Source organism: Colossoma macropomum, unplaced genomic scaffold (genome assembly GCF_904425465.1).
Source record: "Colossoma macropomum unplaced genomic scaffold, Colossoma_macropomum, whole genome shotgun sequence".
Taxonomy (NCBI): Eukaryota; Metazoa; Chordata; class Actinopteri; order Characiformes; family Serrasalmidae; genus Colossoma; species Colossoma macropomum.
In genome coordinates this window covers 16,194,899-16,215,200 of record NW_023494805.1, presented here as the reverse complement: position 1 = coordinate 16,215,200, position 20,302 = coordinate 16,194,899, and the positions used below count along the sequence as shown (strand labels likewise).

Here is a 20,302-nt window from a genome sequence, read left to right as displayed (position 1 = left end):
TCGATAACCTATTTCCATGTCCATTTTCACAGTCACAAGTTCCATATTTCATACCTAAGAAGTATCTGCAACTCTTTGGTGTACCTTTAAGCGAAGTACCACAGGTAATGTACTTGTACCGTTTTGGACTGTAGGATGTTCATCCTTGAAATGCATTGTGACACACAAGCAAAATATTATAGGGGTAGACAAAATAATGGAAACACCAGGGAATGTTCATAGGTATCAGTAATAAGGACTTCTTTGCACACTGTTACACCAGTACTAACGAAATAATGAAGTGCTGGGAGCAGGCAATTCGGATTCAGGTTTTCCATCTGCTTTCTCAAAAGAAAAGCTTCCGCAGATGTAGATTACAAGACAACAAGAAAACTACAGATACAATTGATATTGCTTTCTTCCACTCACCACATGTGGTTTCCTGTTGTTTTGAAGTGGTGGCGGAGGTTGGCAATTGGCAGCCTTACCAGGAATGAATTTGGAGAATCTAATGGTGTGCAATTTTAGTTGAGACCAAGGAGGCTTTATTGTGCTCAGCTTCAATTTTCAACCACCACTTCACCCATACTGCATCATCTTTTCCTTTTTTCATATGACGCTGCCTTACTGTACCCTTTGATTAGTTTCCACTGTTTCTATCACAAACTGTCAGTATTGCTCTAGAATGTGAAGTCTTTTATAGCACAAAGGTATATTAATAATCTTACGAATAAAAAAGCAAATATTGCTTTAAAACAGATTTAGTTGCTTTAACATGCTACGCCTCTTTCACCTGGTGTTTGTCATGTTTTGTCTACCTCCTGCATCTCCTTACAGATATTGCCATAGGCTTGAGATATTAATGGACTGCTAAAATATATGATGGAAGAAAAGTAAGTTATGCTAACATATCAAGTCAAAGTGTAGCAAATATATTAAGAGGAAGCTGTAGTGCGACAACTACTGAGAAATTAAACTGGTTTTCTATCAAACACTCATGTCAGTCAATGCTATCTGTAAACATGCATAAAGTATTTTAACATACAGTACATTTCTTCACTTACTATAATGACGATGGCCAAGCATGGAATGTTTTTCTTTAATAATGATGCTTAAACTGAAAAGTAATAAATTAATACATCTGAAGATGCGTACTCTGCGCGCATTGGAAGTTGCATACGATAAGCTGTTAATATGCTGAGCTATATCGAGCTGCACAGTGCATTCCAGTCAAGTTCAAACACTACAATTACATCTCATCAATTTTAGTGTGGAAGAGACACTTGCATTTTGAAAATAGAAATGCATTACATATACTGAGAAATGTTTTACAAAAACATAATAAATACAGAAAGCTTTCAAAGTCAAGCCCTGCTCCAATAAGGCAAAATTACTAAATTTGTTTTAGATTTGGACATGGAGTTCCCTGGGTTGTGTACTGACAAAGTGTATGTGATAGTCTTCTGGCATACTAGGTTTCTAGTATTTTCCATGCCGCCAAACATTCACCATCTACAAACATTTAATTTCTTAGTGTTTTTGTTCACCGTAAATTCATTTCTCTGATCGATCTAGAATAACTGTTCAGAATCATCATGCACAAAATTACAGACATATAGTCCGTCAAGTGGTATCACATCATCGTAGTTAACAAACTACCTCTGTGAAAGGCAAAACTGACATGATGGGCAATACTATAGTACTGTGTTATGATTGAACTGAATGCAGAACGACAAATATCTACCGTTCTAAACAGAGATATTTAACAATACAACATAAATAACAGAAAATATCAACCTCTGACAAGCTGCCAAGAGGTAGATCACCATGAGTAGAACAGTGTTTTCTCTTTGATGGACGAGAGGCTGGCAATAATGCATGTACTAGATGGTAAATTATTTCACAGTGTCATCAACTGGAGACGTCACTTTCACAGACCCACAAAGAGTCATCACTGTAATAACTTATGACAAAAAAAGCTTAATGTAATGTCTGCTCTTATTCTAGGCCTCTGGACAGGGTGTATTCCTTCTACAGCCTTTTCCTTGTAGGGCTAGCTGTTGGAGAGTTACAGTGATGTACTTACCATAAATGAATGTCTAGCCCCTCTAAATAAAGACATTACTCGTTCGCATTTATTTCAGAGTGATGTGCCAGACAATTAAGGGTTTAAGCTTTTGCTTTAGTGGCATTTTCACTCCAGTCAATAGCTTTTGCACTATATTTCAGCGTTGTCACCGGATACCAAAGCAGTGTCAATGTCAAAAAGTGCGATGTGACCACAAGCCTAAGTGTCTGTGTGTACTTGTGTAGAATGAAATGTAAAGTGTGTTTGTGCGAGAGACAGAGTGTAGCATGAAGGATGCTTTCATACTATATCACAGCTCATTTCAAGCAGACACTGAAGTAAATGAGCTGCTCACCTAGATCGTCCAACATGCACTAGTCCTACAGTTGTATAATGAAGCCATCTGCATCGTGTGGATGGTTTGTACCATTGTGTCCCTCTAAAAAAGTTCTCTTTACTCAATGACGTCTATGACAGTGGAGAAGGACAAGATGAGGAAGAGTTCGGGAGCCGAGCGGAGTGCTACAAGTCCAGTATCTGACTCCAGCTCTAAGTAGTGCAGTGCAGAGGCCCATTAGAGCCTATCTTAAACTAGGCCTATGTCTGACCTTGAGGCAAATGGGTGTGACTAGCTCCCTCACTATCTAAGCTTTCCCTTACTGTCCACTTGCTGTATAGACTGATTACGCACCAGTATGGTTCTATCCCAGTCCCTCTCTATTGACTCCCCCAAGTGCTCTCCAGTCCTGGAGGACAAAGGGTCCCTCCGGACAGCAGCCCCACCAGCAGCAACTGCTGGCCCTGGGGGCTGCTGGGCACGTGGAAACTGCCGGAGATCCAACAGGTCCTTGTACTGGATCTCTGGCCTAATCATGCGTAGGCAGGCTTCCTTTGTGGCATTATCAAGTCCAGGCTGAAGCTCATAGCCCAAGATCTTCACCAGGCCACTCTGAAAGGGGCGGATGGCCTTATCCCGGATACGACTGGCTTCCACGGGCTGGCCCCCGTCACGCAGGCACACACGAGCCAGGATCTCCCGCCTGCTCCTCAGCAAGATCACCTCCGTTTCCATCTGCGCCCGGCCAAATCGCTCCACCTCGGCCCAGAAAGTGCGGTTGAAAGCTTGGTAGAGATGCCAGTCCAGGGCATTCCACTCCCGTAGTTTCTGCCTCTGCTCTTCGGTTAGGGCCAGAGGGGCCGGGGCAGCAGCCTTCCCCACCCAGCCTGACCTTCCTTTGGGCATCTGCTGCCTGGCATTTAGGCTGAAAGAGACGACAGCATCAAGAGGCCAGCAGAGGGCATGACGAAGCAGCACCATGGACTGATCAAAGTACTCGGACAGAAGGATGAGTCTGAAGTTCCGTCGTACTGTTGCTTCACCACGCTTGGCAAGAGCCAAGGAGAAGTTGGCGTTGTGATCCAAGCCAAAGTCGTACCACAGCAGGTTGCGGGCGTAGTGGTTGTTGCGCAAGCGAGGATCGTAATATTTGCGAGGGTTGTCTGCAAAATCGCCCAGTCCCTTTGCACGTCTAAAGGCAGGGGCAACATTTTTATAATAAGCGTAGGAGGACTCCGCTAATGCCACAGGGTCTCTCAAAATAGAGAAACAGAAGGTGTCTGCAGGCATGACTTTTTCCACCTGTAGCAAAAGAGAAGAAAGGATTTTTTAAAAATCAAATTAAAACACCCAAGATTTTATTTGCTCAAACTACCCACATTCTTATTACTGAAAGGCCTGAATGACACCTTCCCCTGCACAATCCCTGAGGACATCCCACTGGTAATGCAAAGCCTGCATTTGCTGGAACATGCAATAATTTCACATTTTCAACTGGGAACAGTATAAAAGTTCAGCACTCCCCTCAGCAAGCAGAGTGGGTGGAGCTGCCAAGAGATGCGTAGAGTGCCATCTAAGTTAAATGAGTCTCTGGGGTGTGCTCTGGTCAGAGACCATTACCACGAATATAATTTCTCTGAACTACTTATACACCTTACATGCACCTATATAATGAGCCTCGGGGGTGGGGAAAAACGGTAGTGAAAGCTGTTTTGCTATCTATCTGTGAGATAAAACTAAACTCATTTAGAAGGTCTGCTTGAATTCACAGGTTCATTGCTGGGAATATGGAGGATATATACAAAAATTTCACAGCAAACACGTTGAGAAGAAACTTCACTAGCATACAGCTCTATATTAAAAAACAGCTCTCACAAAAAACAATGCAAAACATCTGCCATCTCATGCAAATCTGAAAACCAACTGATAACAGTCAAAAGTTACAGCTTTTCATACCTCTGGCTTGTTGAAGCGCATATGATTTCCCATGATGTCAAACTCTGCTACATGGGGGCCCCTGTACCCTTTGACCCTCTGGGCTATGAAGGGTAGAGGATATCCAAACTGGTAGCCCACTGGGAGGGCAAAGCGTAGGCCCTGCTCCTCACCAAAGCGGTAGAGCATATTGAGAACAGTGCTGCTGGCTGTCTTGTGGGTCTTCAGGAACATGACATGGGTGTGTGGCCGACAGGAGCCCTGTGGAGGCACCTGGCCGTTCTCAGAGGAGATGGAGAACAGAGAACGAGGCCGCTCTGGCTGCACCCAGCTAAAGGAGTGAGAGGAAAACAGTATGAGGCCTATGGCAATGATAAAGCGTCTGTTTTAGAAAGGAAAGCACACAGCACAGCAGCACATTAGAGAAAGAGTGAAGGTCCTGTGCACTCTAGCGAACAAAGGAAAGGAGAGAGGACATTACTGTGATAGAGAACAATCAGCTGAGAGGGAGGAAACAAAGAAGCCTCTCTGTTTTTCTCACAGAAGGAGGGAGATAAAGTGAATGAATAGAAAGTGACTAAAAGTAAGGTGGTGGTAAGAAGAGAACAAGGTAGGACAGAAAGGTGAAACAAACCAGGGAAAAGGACAAAGAGTGAGGGCAACAGAAGAACTAAACAAAAAACCCAGAGGAGAAATATATTTGATAGAGCTCCACAAAATTAATAAATGTAATTATTCTGAATGGCATTGTGACTCTATTTACTCTGAACAGCATTCTGTCAGACAACAGCAACATTATACTGTCGGTGTTGTAACAAAAATTTGTTGTTTTCAGCTTCTGAAAATACCAGATGCCCTTTCACAAAGAATCTACCAATCAAAATGATCTGGAATAGAATCTCATTACATTAACATACCCTGAAAGTTAAGAATGTTATTTCCTTCTCCTGTAAAGTTACCTTTCAAAGACACACGGTTTTGTTTGTACAAAAAAACTGCTATTCCCAATTGTATATAGTTAATAGCGTATGTCTAAATAGAGTTCCACTTATTGGAGAAATTGAGACACAGCAGAGAAAAACAGACCAGCAAACCGAACAAAGATCTTCATAAGATCATAGCTGATGTACTTTAATCATGATCTGTTTTCCTCTTTGACAAGTAACACACAGTTTGTGTCTGTTGCCCTCATGCAAAACAAAAAGAACTAAACACTAAGAATTAAACATTAAACAATTCTAGGAATTTATTTTTATTTTTACAGTTGGAAAAGGCTTGATGCATTTCAGCAATGACACATTCTGTTACTGTAATATGCAGGGGTTCATCAAGATCAGACAGACAAAGGAAGCAATGCCACGAGCAAAATGTACAAAAAAGCCATGTTTCCAAGGGGAATAAGACACCCTCTGACCTTTTATTGAAGAGCACCCCCAGGAGCTGACCAGCGAAGGCAATGACCACAAACACCAGGACTGCTTTCCACATCGGTCCCAGCCGATAGCACCCCAGCCACCGCATCCTCCTGCTGGACAAAAAGGAACTGGTTATTCTGAGTAATTTGTCACGGTAGATGGGTGTAAAGGTTGGAGAATGAGGTGTTCATCCAACAGCATGAAATAGGCATGAAGACACAAGAACAAAGACGGAGACAAAAGCGGAGAGCATTAAGCAAGAGTGTGTGAAGCATAGAATCAAGAAGAAAATAGAAGTGGGGATGAAAAACGACAGAGAAAAAAGGAGAGGGTGTTACGTTACGAGAAGAAATCCAACAAACAGTGCTCAACGCAAGCTTGTGTGGATCACACCAGGCCAACTCAGCAAGCAACACAGTAAACAAAGTAAATATTTATATGTGGGGTTTCGATCCAAAAAAATCAGTTTCAGATTATGACTAACACCACCCTCATTAGAGAAATGAAACGCGGCAGGAGGGCTGTTATTCCTTTTAAAACCTCTGCATATATAAAAATAGTTTACAGAATCTGGCGCATACAGTGTTTATACTGTGCTGTAATGCTGTGATAATGAGGGCTGCTGTGCACTGTTATCGTTTTCATGTGAACACGCTGGGCTACACAGGAAAAGCTTCAAGTCACTTCGGCTAACCAGTGCTACCACAAAGGCAACAGTGCATGCAAAGCATGCATTCTTTATCCATTTCGCAACACAGCACTGCCAGTGCCATCACCATTATCACTGCAAATGCAAACAAACCACAGCGAGGTACATCTGAGTGACTTCTGATTAGAGAATAGCAAGCTGACTCTTTATCCTGTAATCCCTTCGCACTGCAATGGCTGCGCGGCACAGCTACGTTTCCGTTCAACTACATTAAATCAGCGGACAAAATGAGCCGAAAAAGCTCCGTCTGTGTGCATAAAGACGGGGAAAGGCTAAGTATGGCGGAATGCAGACTGGCAGGCTGGCGTTGTTTTGACACGCTTGCCTCGACTTGCAGCAAATCAGATGGCTTTCTGTCTTCCTCTGTCTTTCTCAGAAACCATCATCCGCTCCAACAAAGGCAGGCGAGCTAGCCGCTCTCACCAAATCACCGCCCGTGTCTCGCACCGCCGAGTCCGGCTCTCTCTATCGTGTAAACCCGTCTCCTCTGTCGGTGCGCGGCGGTCACGCTTACCTCGCCGACCGTCTGCAGAGCATGATGAAAGCGGGCCGGTGTCAACGGAGCTCCAGCAGCCGCGGAGCATCTCGGATTAGCCCGCCTGCCGGCCGCGACTCACATCCAGCCCGCGCCGCTGAGATGTAACTGAGCCACTGACGGAAAACGCCGATCGGGGCTCGAAGATCCAGCCCGCCCGCTGCTGCTGCTGTGTGCAGACGTCCGGCCCCAGAGCGCCCGCCTCCCACCCACCGCTTCAGCTTTTCGGCTTAAATTACGAAAAAGGGAAGCTTTGTGTTTTGGAAGGCGCGCGCGTTGCGTGCGTGTGGGTGTGTGTGTGTGTGTCTGTGTGGGGGTGTGTGTGTGTGTGTGTGTGTGTGGGTGTGTTGGGACTCATGAGCGCAGACACAGCCTGCTGCTATAGGTCGCTGCTTGACGTCATGCTTCAGCCAGCGGTTCATTAGTGCTGCTGATGTTGGCGAGCGCTTCCAGTTAAATACACAGTTAGACTAACAAAGATTCACTTGCAAAGCAGAGACAGAGCAGCAGTCCAGACTGTGGCTGTTAAAATGAGAAGGCAGCGTTGAGACAAGATAAAAACAGGAGGTTTTGGTATGTCTGAACCAAAACTTCCTCTCTGTGAAGTGTAATGACTCGCTTGTACAGCTCAGAAAAGACTGCAGCCACGCGTCCCGTGGGGGAAAGGGTCTGCCCGTGGGCCCTGCTGTGTCACGCCCCTGGGCGGGGCCTTTCAAATGGGGCGTGGCTACACCGTTACATAAAACATTCGAAACTTCAATCAGCCACACTGGTTACAGAGGCCGCTGATTCAGCGGGTTTTCTTCCGAAGAAGCTGATGACAAACTTTTTGAGCTGTTCTACCAGTGTGCACTTCCTGTAGAAACTCCAACTCACCAAAACTGTTTACCAGGGATGTGGAAAGTGGGGTGCTGAGGGGGCTGCAGCACCCCCCCAGATTTCAGGATTGTTTAACTGCAACTGCTAAAAATAATAAACAAACAGGAGCTGATCGCATCAGTAGTTACTAAACATTTACACATCCCCCTAAACAGGTGTAAGTATTGGGGAAACTAACGGAAATGTTGTAGATAGCACAAAAAAAAGACCAAAAATGTGCCTTAAAGCTCCAACTTTTGCCCTGGTTCTAACGCCAAACATGAAGATAACATCCACAGCTCCAGCTCAGTGAGATGCAGCAGCTGCCCAAACATCTAAACTAATGCTGCTGTCATGTCAAATGGTCAGTGTTAAAGTGTTAAAGAATGAACAATTTCCACAGCTGTTCCTTTTTATTCAGTTTTACTTTGTCTCTTCGATACTGGATATTTTTCCATGTAATACAAAAAGACAGTGCAAGGAAAGCTGCTGTTGCATTTCCATGGCAGCAGGTTTACTGATTGGTTCTAAACGTGATCGCCATGTTAAAGCGACATACACATTAGACAGAAGTTACTACTTAAAGCATGACTTATGGATTTGTGGTGCAACTGAATTTACTTTAAGACTAACCAGTGTTTTCTAAGGTCTTAGTGAAGACTTTACACACATTCTGAAGTACAAACTTACCTAAAAAACAACAGCAACCCAGTCCAGACCTTTAAAATATTTTAAACATAGCAAAAACCTATGTGAGTCTGGTGGAGCCGACGGCTCCCTAAAAAACAAGCAGTTGCGGTACGCTAGTTCTGTGCTCTTAAGCGGCCTAAAATATTCGGGAAACACAATCAGATATTTTGCTTCAAACACATGGCAATCTGAAAATTTGTTATTTTGATTTTGGTGCTGCAATTTTTTTGAAACATCCATATCAGAAAGTTGTTGCATGACTCATTATGCTAAATAGTCAAGTGCCTCTCACTTTCAATGAAGCACTTTATTTGATTTCATGTTATTTAAACAGACTAACAATTTTTTGTTTAAGAATTTAAAAACAGCAGCAGAGCCCATTAAAAAACAAAAAATGTTTGCTTTGTGACTTTGCTAAAAGTTTAGCCATGTTTGTTAAAATTAGCCATGCGCATGTTAACTGTTCAAGGTGGCATATTCGAATACTGAAATCACTAAAATCACTTATTGCATATCATGGGAAGATTAAGAGTAAATATGAATACCAACAATTCAGTAAAACAGTGTTTCAACAGAACTGTAAAAAGTGGAGGTTTTGTTCATTGTGAATAAATATGTTATGTTAAACCCCAAAATGTGAGTGCCTGAACATGAGCAGGTTGCAGAGGACGCGTTGCTAAGGACGCGTGACTGAGAAGGCTGGTTTATCCCTAAATATCTTATCTCCGTTATCTCCGTTGTGTTACTCTGACCTACCAATTTCCTTTGGCTATTTTTGAATAAGAAACATGCTACATTTTTGTGCAACACCAGTGTATGTAAGCCATGGCCAATGTTGCCAACTTAGTGAATATGTTGCTAGATTTAGTGACTTTTCAGACCCCTTTATCAACGTTTTTCAAAAAAGTGACATATCTAGTGGCTAGGACAAACTTTATTACTTTCCATAGAACAGAGTGGACAGTACTGCCCCGTGAGCGAGAGGCACACCTCTCTCTGCGTCTACTCAGTTTAGTGAGTGGCAGAGAGGTGGAGCAGCACATTCGGAGAGAGAACATCCCTTTTATGGTTTGTTACCCAGACTGAGGCTGTGCGCTGTGTGTGAGAAAAAAGAAAGATATTCTGTCACTTCTAACTTTCTCTCTGAGTAATTATTTTACATGTAAATGTGGCCGAAATCACAGCACAGCCCTTGTCTTTAAAATCAGAATTTAAACAGTGCAAAGCAGCAGCTTGAAAATGGCTTGGAAGTGACAGCTGGTTGATATGTAGTTTTAATGGGCCACATTTTAGTCACTATTTCATGCTTGTCCTGTTGGAAGAAAAGCAGCTATAGCTAAAGCTTAAAGCAGAGCAAAGTAAGTCTGTGTTTTCGTTTATATTTTTTAGCCTAAACTAGGACATCATCACATACTGACACATACTGGACATTAAATGTTGCGGCTCCCAAGGTGGTTTGATTTTTGTTGAAAGGACAAAATGGCTCTTCTTATCATTTTTGTTGTGACTCCTGACCTAACCTGGCTTTTAATGCAGAGGGAGCCGGTCGGATTTCTCACTCATCCAGTTGTGTTTTTTATGTGCCGCCACAGACTGTCCGGGCGCTGCACTTACCCACTTCCAGGTTCCGCTCTTTGCGTTTCGTCAACATTACGTTATAAATTAAATATTTAGAAAATCGATTTTTGACAGTGATGAATCGATTCAGAATCATCCACCTCTGCATCGCGATGCATCTAAGAATCGTTTTTTTCCCGCACCCCTAGTCTGAAGTGTACTAGTGTGTTTCATGTTAAAAAAAATGTGAATAAAAATGGTTTTCAATTTAGTTGAAAAGAAAACGGAATTGGTTTTAAAAATGAATTACTGGTGCATCTATACAAAATATTATTTTTAAAACCTTAAAACAATTCAAATGAAAGAAAGAAAAAAAGAAAAAAACACAGAATTTACCATGATGTCACTGTATACAGCACAGCCATACAATGACAAGAAGTTGACATATATTTTAAGTATTTGGGTCGTTTATGATCAGGGAGAGGGTTCTGCTGGAAAAATGCCTAAATGCTCAAACTAGCAATTTGTTTTGTTTTGCTTGCAGGATGCATGTATTTGAATTACCACACTACAGTATATACATGGAATAATGTTTAAATGGGATTATACTACTGTGGATATGAAAGATGCACTCTTGACCTACGCATTTGCAGTTGGTCCAAAAAACAAAATCAGTATTTTTAAAAAAAGTGCATCATAAGCTAAAGGGAAGTACAGTTGGGCATTTAACAGCACTGAGTAAGAGAGATCAAAGAAGGTTCATGGCAACTGAGGACCACAGCGGACTATGTGAGGTCAGTGTCTACATTTCACTGGCTGAATTTCAATAAGACAGACATCAGGTTTGGATTTCGCGAGTTACAGATGGTTCATGCCTGGAAGAGTTCAAGGCTCCACACTGTAAGCCTACTAAGTAGCAATGTACCTCTACAGTTGCTAAGCTATAGTGACCTCCAGCAATAACATAAGTTTAACAAACAGAAGTATAAGATGACAAAATGTGCATTTTACAAAGCAACCCCTAAGATTTTCTATTCCTTCTATTTTCTAGAAGAAGCCTGTCACTGGGAGAAGTAATTTATCTAGGACCGGTCCTGAAACTGAACTGAAACTTCATTAAACTTTTCATGCATGCCATCCATAATTAGGTTTTTCGTCAAGATTTCTTAGCTGGTTTATTATTGTGGTGCACCACTGATGATTTCCGCTAATCACTAATCATAACAGAGGCATGTAAAGGCACCTATAGGGATTCCAGTGACAACACAGATCACTAGTAGAGATAGTACCGATCTGATACCAGATATCAGGCCGATATCAGCAGAAAGCATTGGACCCATTGGCCATCCTGTAACAACTGTATCCCGCAAAAGCAAACATTGACACTGTGTGATGTTGTTAACTGTGTATTTCTTCCTGTGGAGTAATATAGTTTTTGAGTAGTTTCACAATAATTCAATTAAAAATTGTTTATTTCAAAGCTTTGAAATTTTTGAAGTAGTCAAACAGATTTGATTGCCATTTAGTACAATTATAACAACTGACTGCGACTCACAACAATGAACAATTCAAATAAAGTTGGTGACTGACGATATAATCTGTAATCCCGATTTTCAATAAGAAAATACTGTGCAAGTTATTTTTAAAAGGTGCCCAGGCCTATCCCAGACATTTCTCATGATAAATAAGCACAATGTGCTACTGCTGTATGCAAAAGTTTAGGCACCTCTGGTCAAATCACATTGCGTTCATTTTCAACACATATTCTCCACACTTCTGTACATTTTAATGCTTTAATTACTGTTTATTTACTGAATTTAACATATTGGGGAAAAAAAACAAATTGCAGCCTGTGCAAAGATTATGACACGTTGTATTTTATTTTTCAAATAAATACAAAATGTACACTAAAATGTGCAGAGAAAGTTATTTTTACGTTTGTTTTCTGTAGGGGATGTGTTAACTTATTGTCCTAATTAATGGAAAATGTCATTTGACCGGAGGTGGGGGGTACTCAAACTTTTGGATATGACTGTAATTTAAAGGGTACTAAACTAACAGTACCTTTTAATGACAAACACATATGAAAATCCCAATGTAGATTCAAATCTAAATCAAAAACAGAAATGCATCAAGAATCCTTTTATAATCGCATCTTGACACCCTGAATCAAAATCAAATCAAATCGTGACTTCTCTAGACATTCCTGCCCCTAATACTGACTAAGCTCTGGCACCCTCTAAAAAGGACTTCAGTCCAGTTCATCATAACTCACGAGTTTGATTTGTTGTTGTAAACTCTGACTATATTGGCTGTGCAAGCAAGACCACTAGTAAGTACAAATCAGTAAACGATAAGTATCTGTGAGTCTTGAAGTCTTGCGATACAATAATTAACCATAAAGTTCTTCTTGAACAGCAAATAGTAACTACCAGTACAGGCAAGTCAAGGCAGCAATGATGAGATGCTAAAAATTTCTGTGCTGAAGAGGCATGTCTTAGAGACAGAACACAGCCAACTGGATCTAAAGCAGTCTGCTAGAGTTTAGCCTTTATGTAGGATTAAATCCTCTTTATTGTTTACTATGGGAAACATATGAGCAGGCCAGCTGGTCCCGACCTCTAAGCATATGGGTGAAAGGAGGATTCATCTCAGGTTTTGTCTTAAATAGATTATACAGCATTGCAAAACCCTCTAGTGGAAAAAATTAAATAAAATAAAATTAAATGCAAAGTGTTTTCCTGAAGAACAATGTTTCATGTCTGAGGTCTATTTTGCATGGTTGTCTGTCTTTTCTTAAACGACTGAAACGCTTTGAAAGCATTTTGAAATTCTTCATCATGTCCCAAAGTGGGGACAAGAGGACCTCTTTCACAGAGATTCTGAAAGGACCATTAAGTAACACGTCTACCTGACACTAAAGGGTGAATTCTATCGACCCTGATCCAAAGATGGTATCAACTTCCCTCTTTTGGGGGTTTCAACTTCCCTCTTTAACTTGTTTTTGGATATGTGTTTGTTAGCGATGCAGTAGCGCTGAGGAGCAGACATTACACAGCTGGAGCTCTAGGGGACCATTCAGAGAAAGCAAAGGCAACTTCACATTTTGATGGGGTTAAAACTCAGTAAATATGTTTTGTGTACACTGCTTACAGCAAGCACGTGAGAATCCATCTCTGCTGACATTAACACTAACGCTAACATTGGCTTTTGTGACTGACCTCTTTCCCATAATGCCCTCTGACTTTATGTCAGCATTAATTACAGTGCCAGCTGCCAGAAGACTTGGCTGCACATATGCCACACACACCTGACATCTGGTATTGGGCATCGACTTTTATCCTGAACTTCTGCCTCGCAGCTGAACAACTGCTTTGGTATTTCTCTCTGACTCTGTCTTACTCTCTTACTCTGCTTTTTTCTCTCTTCCCTCCTTTCTTGAGGATGGCACTATGGGTGGCCACAATACATATCACAGTATGTAGATTTGTTATGTTTGTACAGATAAAAAACCACCACTAGTGCCACTTTTAAATACAAGAAAAAAATACGGCAAAACAACTAAGACATTCTCACAATACACAATACATACCATGATACTAAAAACAGTCACCAAAAACTGCATCACTAGATCAGTGTTCTTTAAGTATGGATGATATCCACTATGTGCTCAGAAAAAGCATATTCCAATAACAGAGTTTAACAAAATGTATCACAATAAAATACTGTCATATTGCCCACCTCTAAAAAATACTGTCAAAAACTACATGAGCAATGATTTTTATTTAATGTTTCACATGCTGTGTTGCACTAAAACAACAGGACCAATTATTCTCTTTGTAATGCAGTTGTTCAATGAACTTTGATGATGATATCTACAACATGTTTCAGAAACACGTGTTGTGATAGAATTTATGATAATAACCATAAAATATCATCATATTGCCCACTCCTAGATGGCACAATATCACTTTTTATTTTCCAATACCAATACTGAAATCTTGAGTATCGGCTGATGCCATTACTGATCCAATATTATTTAAAAAATATAAGTGCTGAATGACCTATTTTTAATTTAAGCACTTCACTTAAGATGAGCATCTAAAAGTAGGCTATCCTACTGAAACTAAACACTCTACCACCCCAGAGGAAGAAATACACTGATAACGAGATCACATCCCACAGTGTGAGTGTGCCATTTCAGGACAGATTTGTTACAGGATCAGATTCATCCTTTATTGCCATCCAGTATCCAGCACTTTCGTCAGACATCAGCCTGATACTGATGCTCAATATCAATATGCCGTCTCTACTGTCCGTCTACACTCAACAATCAAAAGAATTACAATGTAGCACCGGCTGCTTCAGGGAGGAGTTGCCATCTTAGACTATACTTCATAAAACTTTAGCATGAGCGGGCAAAGCTGTCAGTACCCCGAATTCAGAATACAGCACAATGCGCCTTGCCTTGCCTTGCCTACTTCTGGTCGAGTTAGGCAAAGCTAGGATGGACAGAACACCTATCTCACCCTCGTGGCCCAGTTTCTATGTATTAATATTTCACCAGGCATGGGCCAGTGTCTGTTAGCATGGCTGTCTATTATTTAGCAGGATTAAGGCACTTATGTAGAAAAGGATGGAAATGAGCACAAGAAGAGCAAATGCACATTATCAAAAGATTCAACATCATTCCTTCAACACCACCAAAAAGATAGTCAGTTGCAGTAGTGTTTAGGTCTTGTTTCGAAGCACAAGCAAACCACTGGCACAGTGGAATTTACTAATAACTTCAAGAATGTGCTCAGTTCTCACTTACATTGTGCTCCCACACAATCACAACCACCTGATTTCACACATGACCATCGCTCGCTTGTAATTTAATATACACTCCAGATGAACTGTCTGTTATGTTCAGGAATGATGGTGGATGCAACCGCTGGATGAGTGAGAAAATTTGTAAGCATGTTATTTAAAAGGCATATAACTTACAGTTATGTATTATGTTACTGTGCCTCTAAGACTGATATGTAAATGATCTCTGTTGTGACTGGCTGACCTGTACTGTGGCTTATTCAAAAAGCTGTCCAAGCTGAAACACTCCTTATAACTACAGCTTTAATGGGTGCGGTTAAACCGCTGCAGCCTGATCAGGCAGATATATGTAAATGCTTTGGTTTTTGTGACATCACAAAAACAACAAATTCAAAACGCTGTTTAGTGCCCAGATTTGGACTGAGGGTGAACCTTACTTTCTGAAACTTTATTAATGTTTACACACTACATTTTTATGAGCAGTTTTTTTTTCATTATATGGGCCCTTTAAATGTATATGCTGGGCATGGATCTTCAAGAAAGGGGGATTTCAAGCCGTCATTAGGCTATCTATGGAGGAGGGCAGAGTTAGCCTACTTTTCTGAAACTTGAGAAGTTTCTCACTGCCGTTTCACTACAGTGTAACTGTACGAACGTGTGGAAAATCTGTGAAGACAAAAACACTTCCAGATAACAGCATGTAGTCCACGCATGCTTGAGCGTGTAACAAACTGACTTACTAGCTAGTAACTTGGTCGTTACTACGAAATAGGATCCACTCGACAAGCTTACCCTCACTAATCGACCCAAGGGAATAATCAGTTTAATTCCCAGGCTGGCAGGATACGACGGGGACGACCTGTTGACCGAATTAAGCTGGTTATCCGTGAAGAGCACAAGCAAAGAAACACGAGTTAGACAACTGGCCACAATATGACTCAGAAAGCGTGATGGTCATAGACATGAGCACTGATAGTTTACGAACCACACTGTAAAGTCAGCAGCTTGCTGTAATTGCCCGTATTTTGCCCAAAGCACAACAGGTCACCTACCCACAAGCACGTACATATACATTTAGTCTCTCTGAATAACGATACAACACGAACACGACAAAACAGTGAGACTCAACTGCTGTAAAACTTTGAGATGGGACTGTCCCAAACTGTAGCTCCTCTACTAAAACAGTTGCCACCGAAGCTGTACTCACATCTCAGATGGTCCTCCGCTCACCGATATTTTAGCGACGTATAAGCGTATAAAAATGACCCCAGATTCCTTCCTGCGGTCAGCGGTTGAAGCCGTTCAGCTCTGGTAAACTGACGGTACACTGTAAACTGTGCTCCCTCATAGCGCTCCGTTATGAGCCCAGCCGCCGCTGTGGAGGAGCTTTCAGAGCGTCCAGAGCTTCCACTGCCCGGGTCTGCGGTGAGAGGTTGTCGGTAAAGTTAAACACGCCTCACTGAATGTCCGCTCGCTCGCCTGTTCGCCCAGTCCGCTCTCTTGGCCCCGTCTTGGTGAGTGTGTTCATGAAGTAGCTGAAATCTGCCTGAGAAACTGTGAGTGCTGCCCCCATCCCCCACTGCACCCCCGTCTGACACAGCACGGCTCTGTGAGCGCGCACGCGTGTGCACGCTGCCCGTGGGCCACAGCACAGTGAGGTCTTCGATTAGCCTTTTGGAAAACACAGCTCAGTTGGACTGCCTTACCTATTGTCGGTTAAACCGATTAATTTAGAAAAGGACAAGTTAAACTGTCAAATTTGCCCTTCATTAAAGAAACTGCTACCATTTTACACAAACGGTTACGCTGCTGTAGGCCCGTTAATATATTCCACAGATGAGACAGTGACGTGTCTGAAGCTGAGGCAGCTGTCTCGATGCCTTGCTGCCTGTGCTGTCTTAAAAGTCAGTGCCACAGAAGGCAGCACTGTGATGAAGGTACACTGCTGTTAGCGGTAGACCTTAGCAACTTTTAACCTGAAAAAAAAAGATAGGAAGCTAGTATGCTCATCTTTTTATAGCCAAGACAAAAAGTAGCTGTGGTTGTGTCTATGTAGACCCCACTGCTGTGTCAGTGCTGGAGTTTTCTGCTGTTTTTCCTAACTGCATCAGTGTGGACACAGAGTATTAGGGGATATGCAAGGCAGCAAAGGACCTGTGCTGCCTTCAAAAAACGGCCGAATGGAGGAACCTCAGCAGGCAGCGTTTTGTACAGAGATTATTCGGACATGACTGGGTGCCTTCCTGCCTCAGAATAGTGTACAAATAGGCAGTATGTGTTATGTTTTAGACACAGCCTTTTGTCGTTTTTGTGACCTCATAGCAGCTGAGTGTGGCCTCATAGCCACTAACTGTGACCTCATAGCAGCTAACTGTGATCTCATAGCTGCTAAGTGTGATCTTATAGCCACTAACTGTGACATCATAGCAGCTAACTGTGATCTCATAGCTGCTAAGTGTTATCTTATAGCCACTAACTGTGACATCATAAAAATGTTTTTTTATTGTAAAAAAGAAAGAAAAAAATATAATAAACAAATATGTGCCCAGCTACAATTCACCAGTTGCAAAATAGTAACTGGTGTACATCTCAGCCAGTCACAGCCATTTCAAAGCATGATTTCCTTCAAGTGAAGGAAAAAGCAGAGACCCTCCCCCAGGAGGAGAATCTCTGGAAAAACCATAGAAAGTCTGTCCATCTTGTCAATGACCCCGGGCAGTTATTTCATTTCCAGAGAAGACTCCTGTCACTGTGAAGGAGGCGAGACCTATAAACCTTAAACTGACAGCCACATTAAAGAAAACATCATAAATAGTTTGTGGCTGAAGTAACGCACAAAAATTATGTTTTTCAGCTTGTTTGGCTTTTCCCACCTGCGGCTTAACCAGCAAGCTGATTGGCTGTTTTTTACTAAAGGGCGGGAGGTTAAGTTTCATGTTATTGTTCACATGATTTTGCATATTACAGCAGTAAAACTTGCCATGGATGTTAGTTAGCTGCCTTTAGGTATAAGAGAGAGTTCACCATTTGGGGTAATAAAATCCAGTTCTGTGGCAACAGCTAATGTTGTCCATTTTATTATTTATCTGGTAATGCTCAGGAAGAAAACTGTAACAATATTGAAGTTAGTGCTGGTAAAATAGATTATTATTTTATCAAATTATTTACATGTCTTCTTTTCAACCTCTGTAAACAGAAACAAACAAAAAAGCTTATGATTGCATTATGATTTCCAGTTCACGTTGATTTAATTATAGTGATAAGCCCTCACTACTATTGTTACTGATCTAGCCTAAGAGCTATAATGGACTGTTTTATAACCCTCCATACCCAATAGTGAATCAACAATTGGAAATTATTTTTAGTCTAGCCTTAGCCTTAATCTGGGTCTGGGAAACTGGGCCATATTATATTGTAATAGTATGTGTGGTTTTTAGATGGCAAAATCAAATCAAACAGATCTCCAGTATTTCAAGCATCAAATATGACTAGTAAATAAGGCTGTTATAATATGTGGTGGGTACTTATTTCCAGCATTGCATAAGCAGGAAATATGAAAAAAATAATAAAGGTAACTGATGAGAGTCCAAAGCCTTGAATAGTCTTGAATAGTTTAGAGTTCAGCAAAAGCAAGTCCTTATCTAAATCACTACAGTCTTCTCCAGAAACATCCTCCCCCGAAGAGAAGAAGAGAGAGACAAACTTAGCATAGGCCTCACAGAGACGCACCAAAGTAATAAACAAGGAATAGATGGTAGCACAATAATAAAAAGACTAATATACAAAACAGTGGCTAAGATAGATGATGACAAAAAGTACATATTTATGTGAGAATCAATAAAATATAATTTTCTCTCTCTTTAAAACCTAAATTTTCATTCATTATCTATTTAGCCTTCTTCAATAATTGGAGGAGCTCCGTGCTCCCTTGTCTGTTGTATTTAGTCCACTACCCGGCTGTTATCCCACCCTCCATCTGTTTCAGTCACATACAATATTCCAGTGGAACAAACGGTCCATTCATCACTGAGCTTCCCTCTGTCTGCTAACTCTGAATAATGAAACTCGAGGGGACTCCGCGGGATCACGAGTTCCAGTTGACTCTTCAGCGCTGCATGGAGTGAGTTTAGAAAGATTAAGGAAGGTTTTAGGTGTTTTTGAGGCTTAGATACTTCCAAATGAGGAAAAATTATTTAGCACCTCTGCCACTTGATCTATGTTAGCCATCATCAAAAACTAAATAAGGGAAAACTAAATAAGGGAAAAGCCCTCAATAAGCCCACATACCGTATAAGACATCAACATGAAAACTTTTATTTAAAAGGTGATCTTAGAATTCTGTGGGGCAAACAATGTAAATGTTACTCACAAAGAAACATCATATAACTTACCATAGTGGTTAAAAACAGCATTACAGTTCTACATTTATTGAATACTCATATACAAACTATAAGTTTTACGATTTTTTAATGGTAGCAGTGGTTTAGAGGTGGGCATCAATGGTGCACTGATATATCTAAACCTTACAGACATGATAATTACACTTCAGAGAAAAAAATTACATTTTTGAAATAATCAGTGCAAATTTGTGCTACTTTGTCTAAAAAAATTCTACATTTTTGCACAATTACAGAAAGTACTTAAACTCCTTTGTGACAGTGTGAGCCTTAATAAGCACACAAACCTATTCTATGGCATGGCATTTACCATAAGAGTTTGAACGGAAGCCTAATATTTATAAGAAACATAGGGGCACTAAATGGATCAATAATTTTTATTACAATTTTCATTACACTTTTTAAGCATGGCAGACTACAACTAAGCTTGACAACACCTCAGACATTTACATTTTTAAGTGGGTTGGCCTACATCATACTTGAAGTTGTACTGTAAGTAAACACCATTTGCCAAGTTCACATTCCACCTTCTTAGAATTTTCGTGCATCCACATGGATTAACTGTGTTTTTAATCCACTTTGCTTTTCCATAGCCATTGCACACCTAATGTACATGTACATCTCGTTCAGTGAAATAGAATGATGATTACACTAATACTTTGACACACCAGCTATATGATCACTTTACAGCTGGTTTTACCTTATGAACAACATTGTTTTTGTTTTTTGTTTGTTTTTTTGTAAATATATATATATATATATATATATATATATATATATATGCTCATTTTAAATTTGGGGCCTGCTTCACATTCCAAAAAATTGGAGGATCATGTTTACCATTGTGTTTCTTGTCCATTCCTTTCTTGTCTTGTCCTGTCTTGTCTTTACAACACTTAATAGTCGTTAGTGGACTAAAGACACCAATTGACCCAGTTTTGAATGCAGATTTTTTTTGTGCCGCTCTTATATAAGTCTTCAGCTGTGGAATCGTACGGGGCTTCCCTTGT

General features: G+C 41.0%; 1 protein-coding gene across 6 annotated transcripts; it reads right to left on the bottom strand.

Moving 5' to 3' along the window:
• Nucleotides 1–1,305: 1,305 nt before the first annotated feature.
• gal3st4 (galactose-3-O-sulfotransferase 4) lies at nt 1,306–16,465 on the bottom strand. 6 transcript variants are annotated; one of them, XM_036597401.1, is made up of 4 exons: nt 16,103–16,465; nt 5,734–5,847; nt 4,341–4,650; nt 1,306–3,686 (listed from the first exon to the last, which is right to left on the bottom strand). In XM_036597401.1, the coding sequence occupies exons 2-4, from the start codon at nt 5,838–5,840 to the stop codon at nt 2,688–2,690; spliced, it is 1,416 nt and encodes a 471-aa protein (XP_036453294.1). In that variant the 5' UTR covers nt 5,841–5,847; nt 16,103–16,465; the 3' UTR covers nt 1,306–2,687. The 6 variants fall into 6 exon arrangements, with proteins under 6 accessions (XP_036453294.1, XP_036453293.1, XP_036453291.1 ...); XM_036597400.1 differs by having other exon boundaries at nt 5,734–5,844; XM_036597398.1 differs by lacking the exon at nt 16,103–16,465 and adding an exon at nt 6,958–7,067.
• Between the last annotated feature and the right edge of the window lie 3,837 nt (nt 16,466–20,302).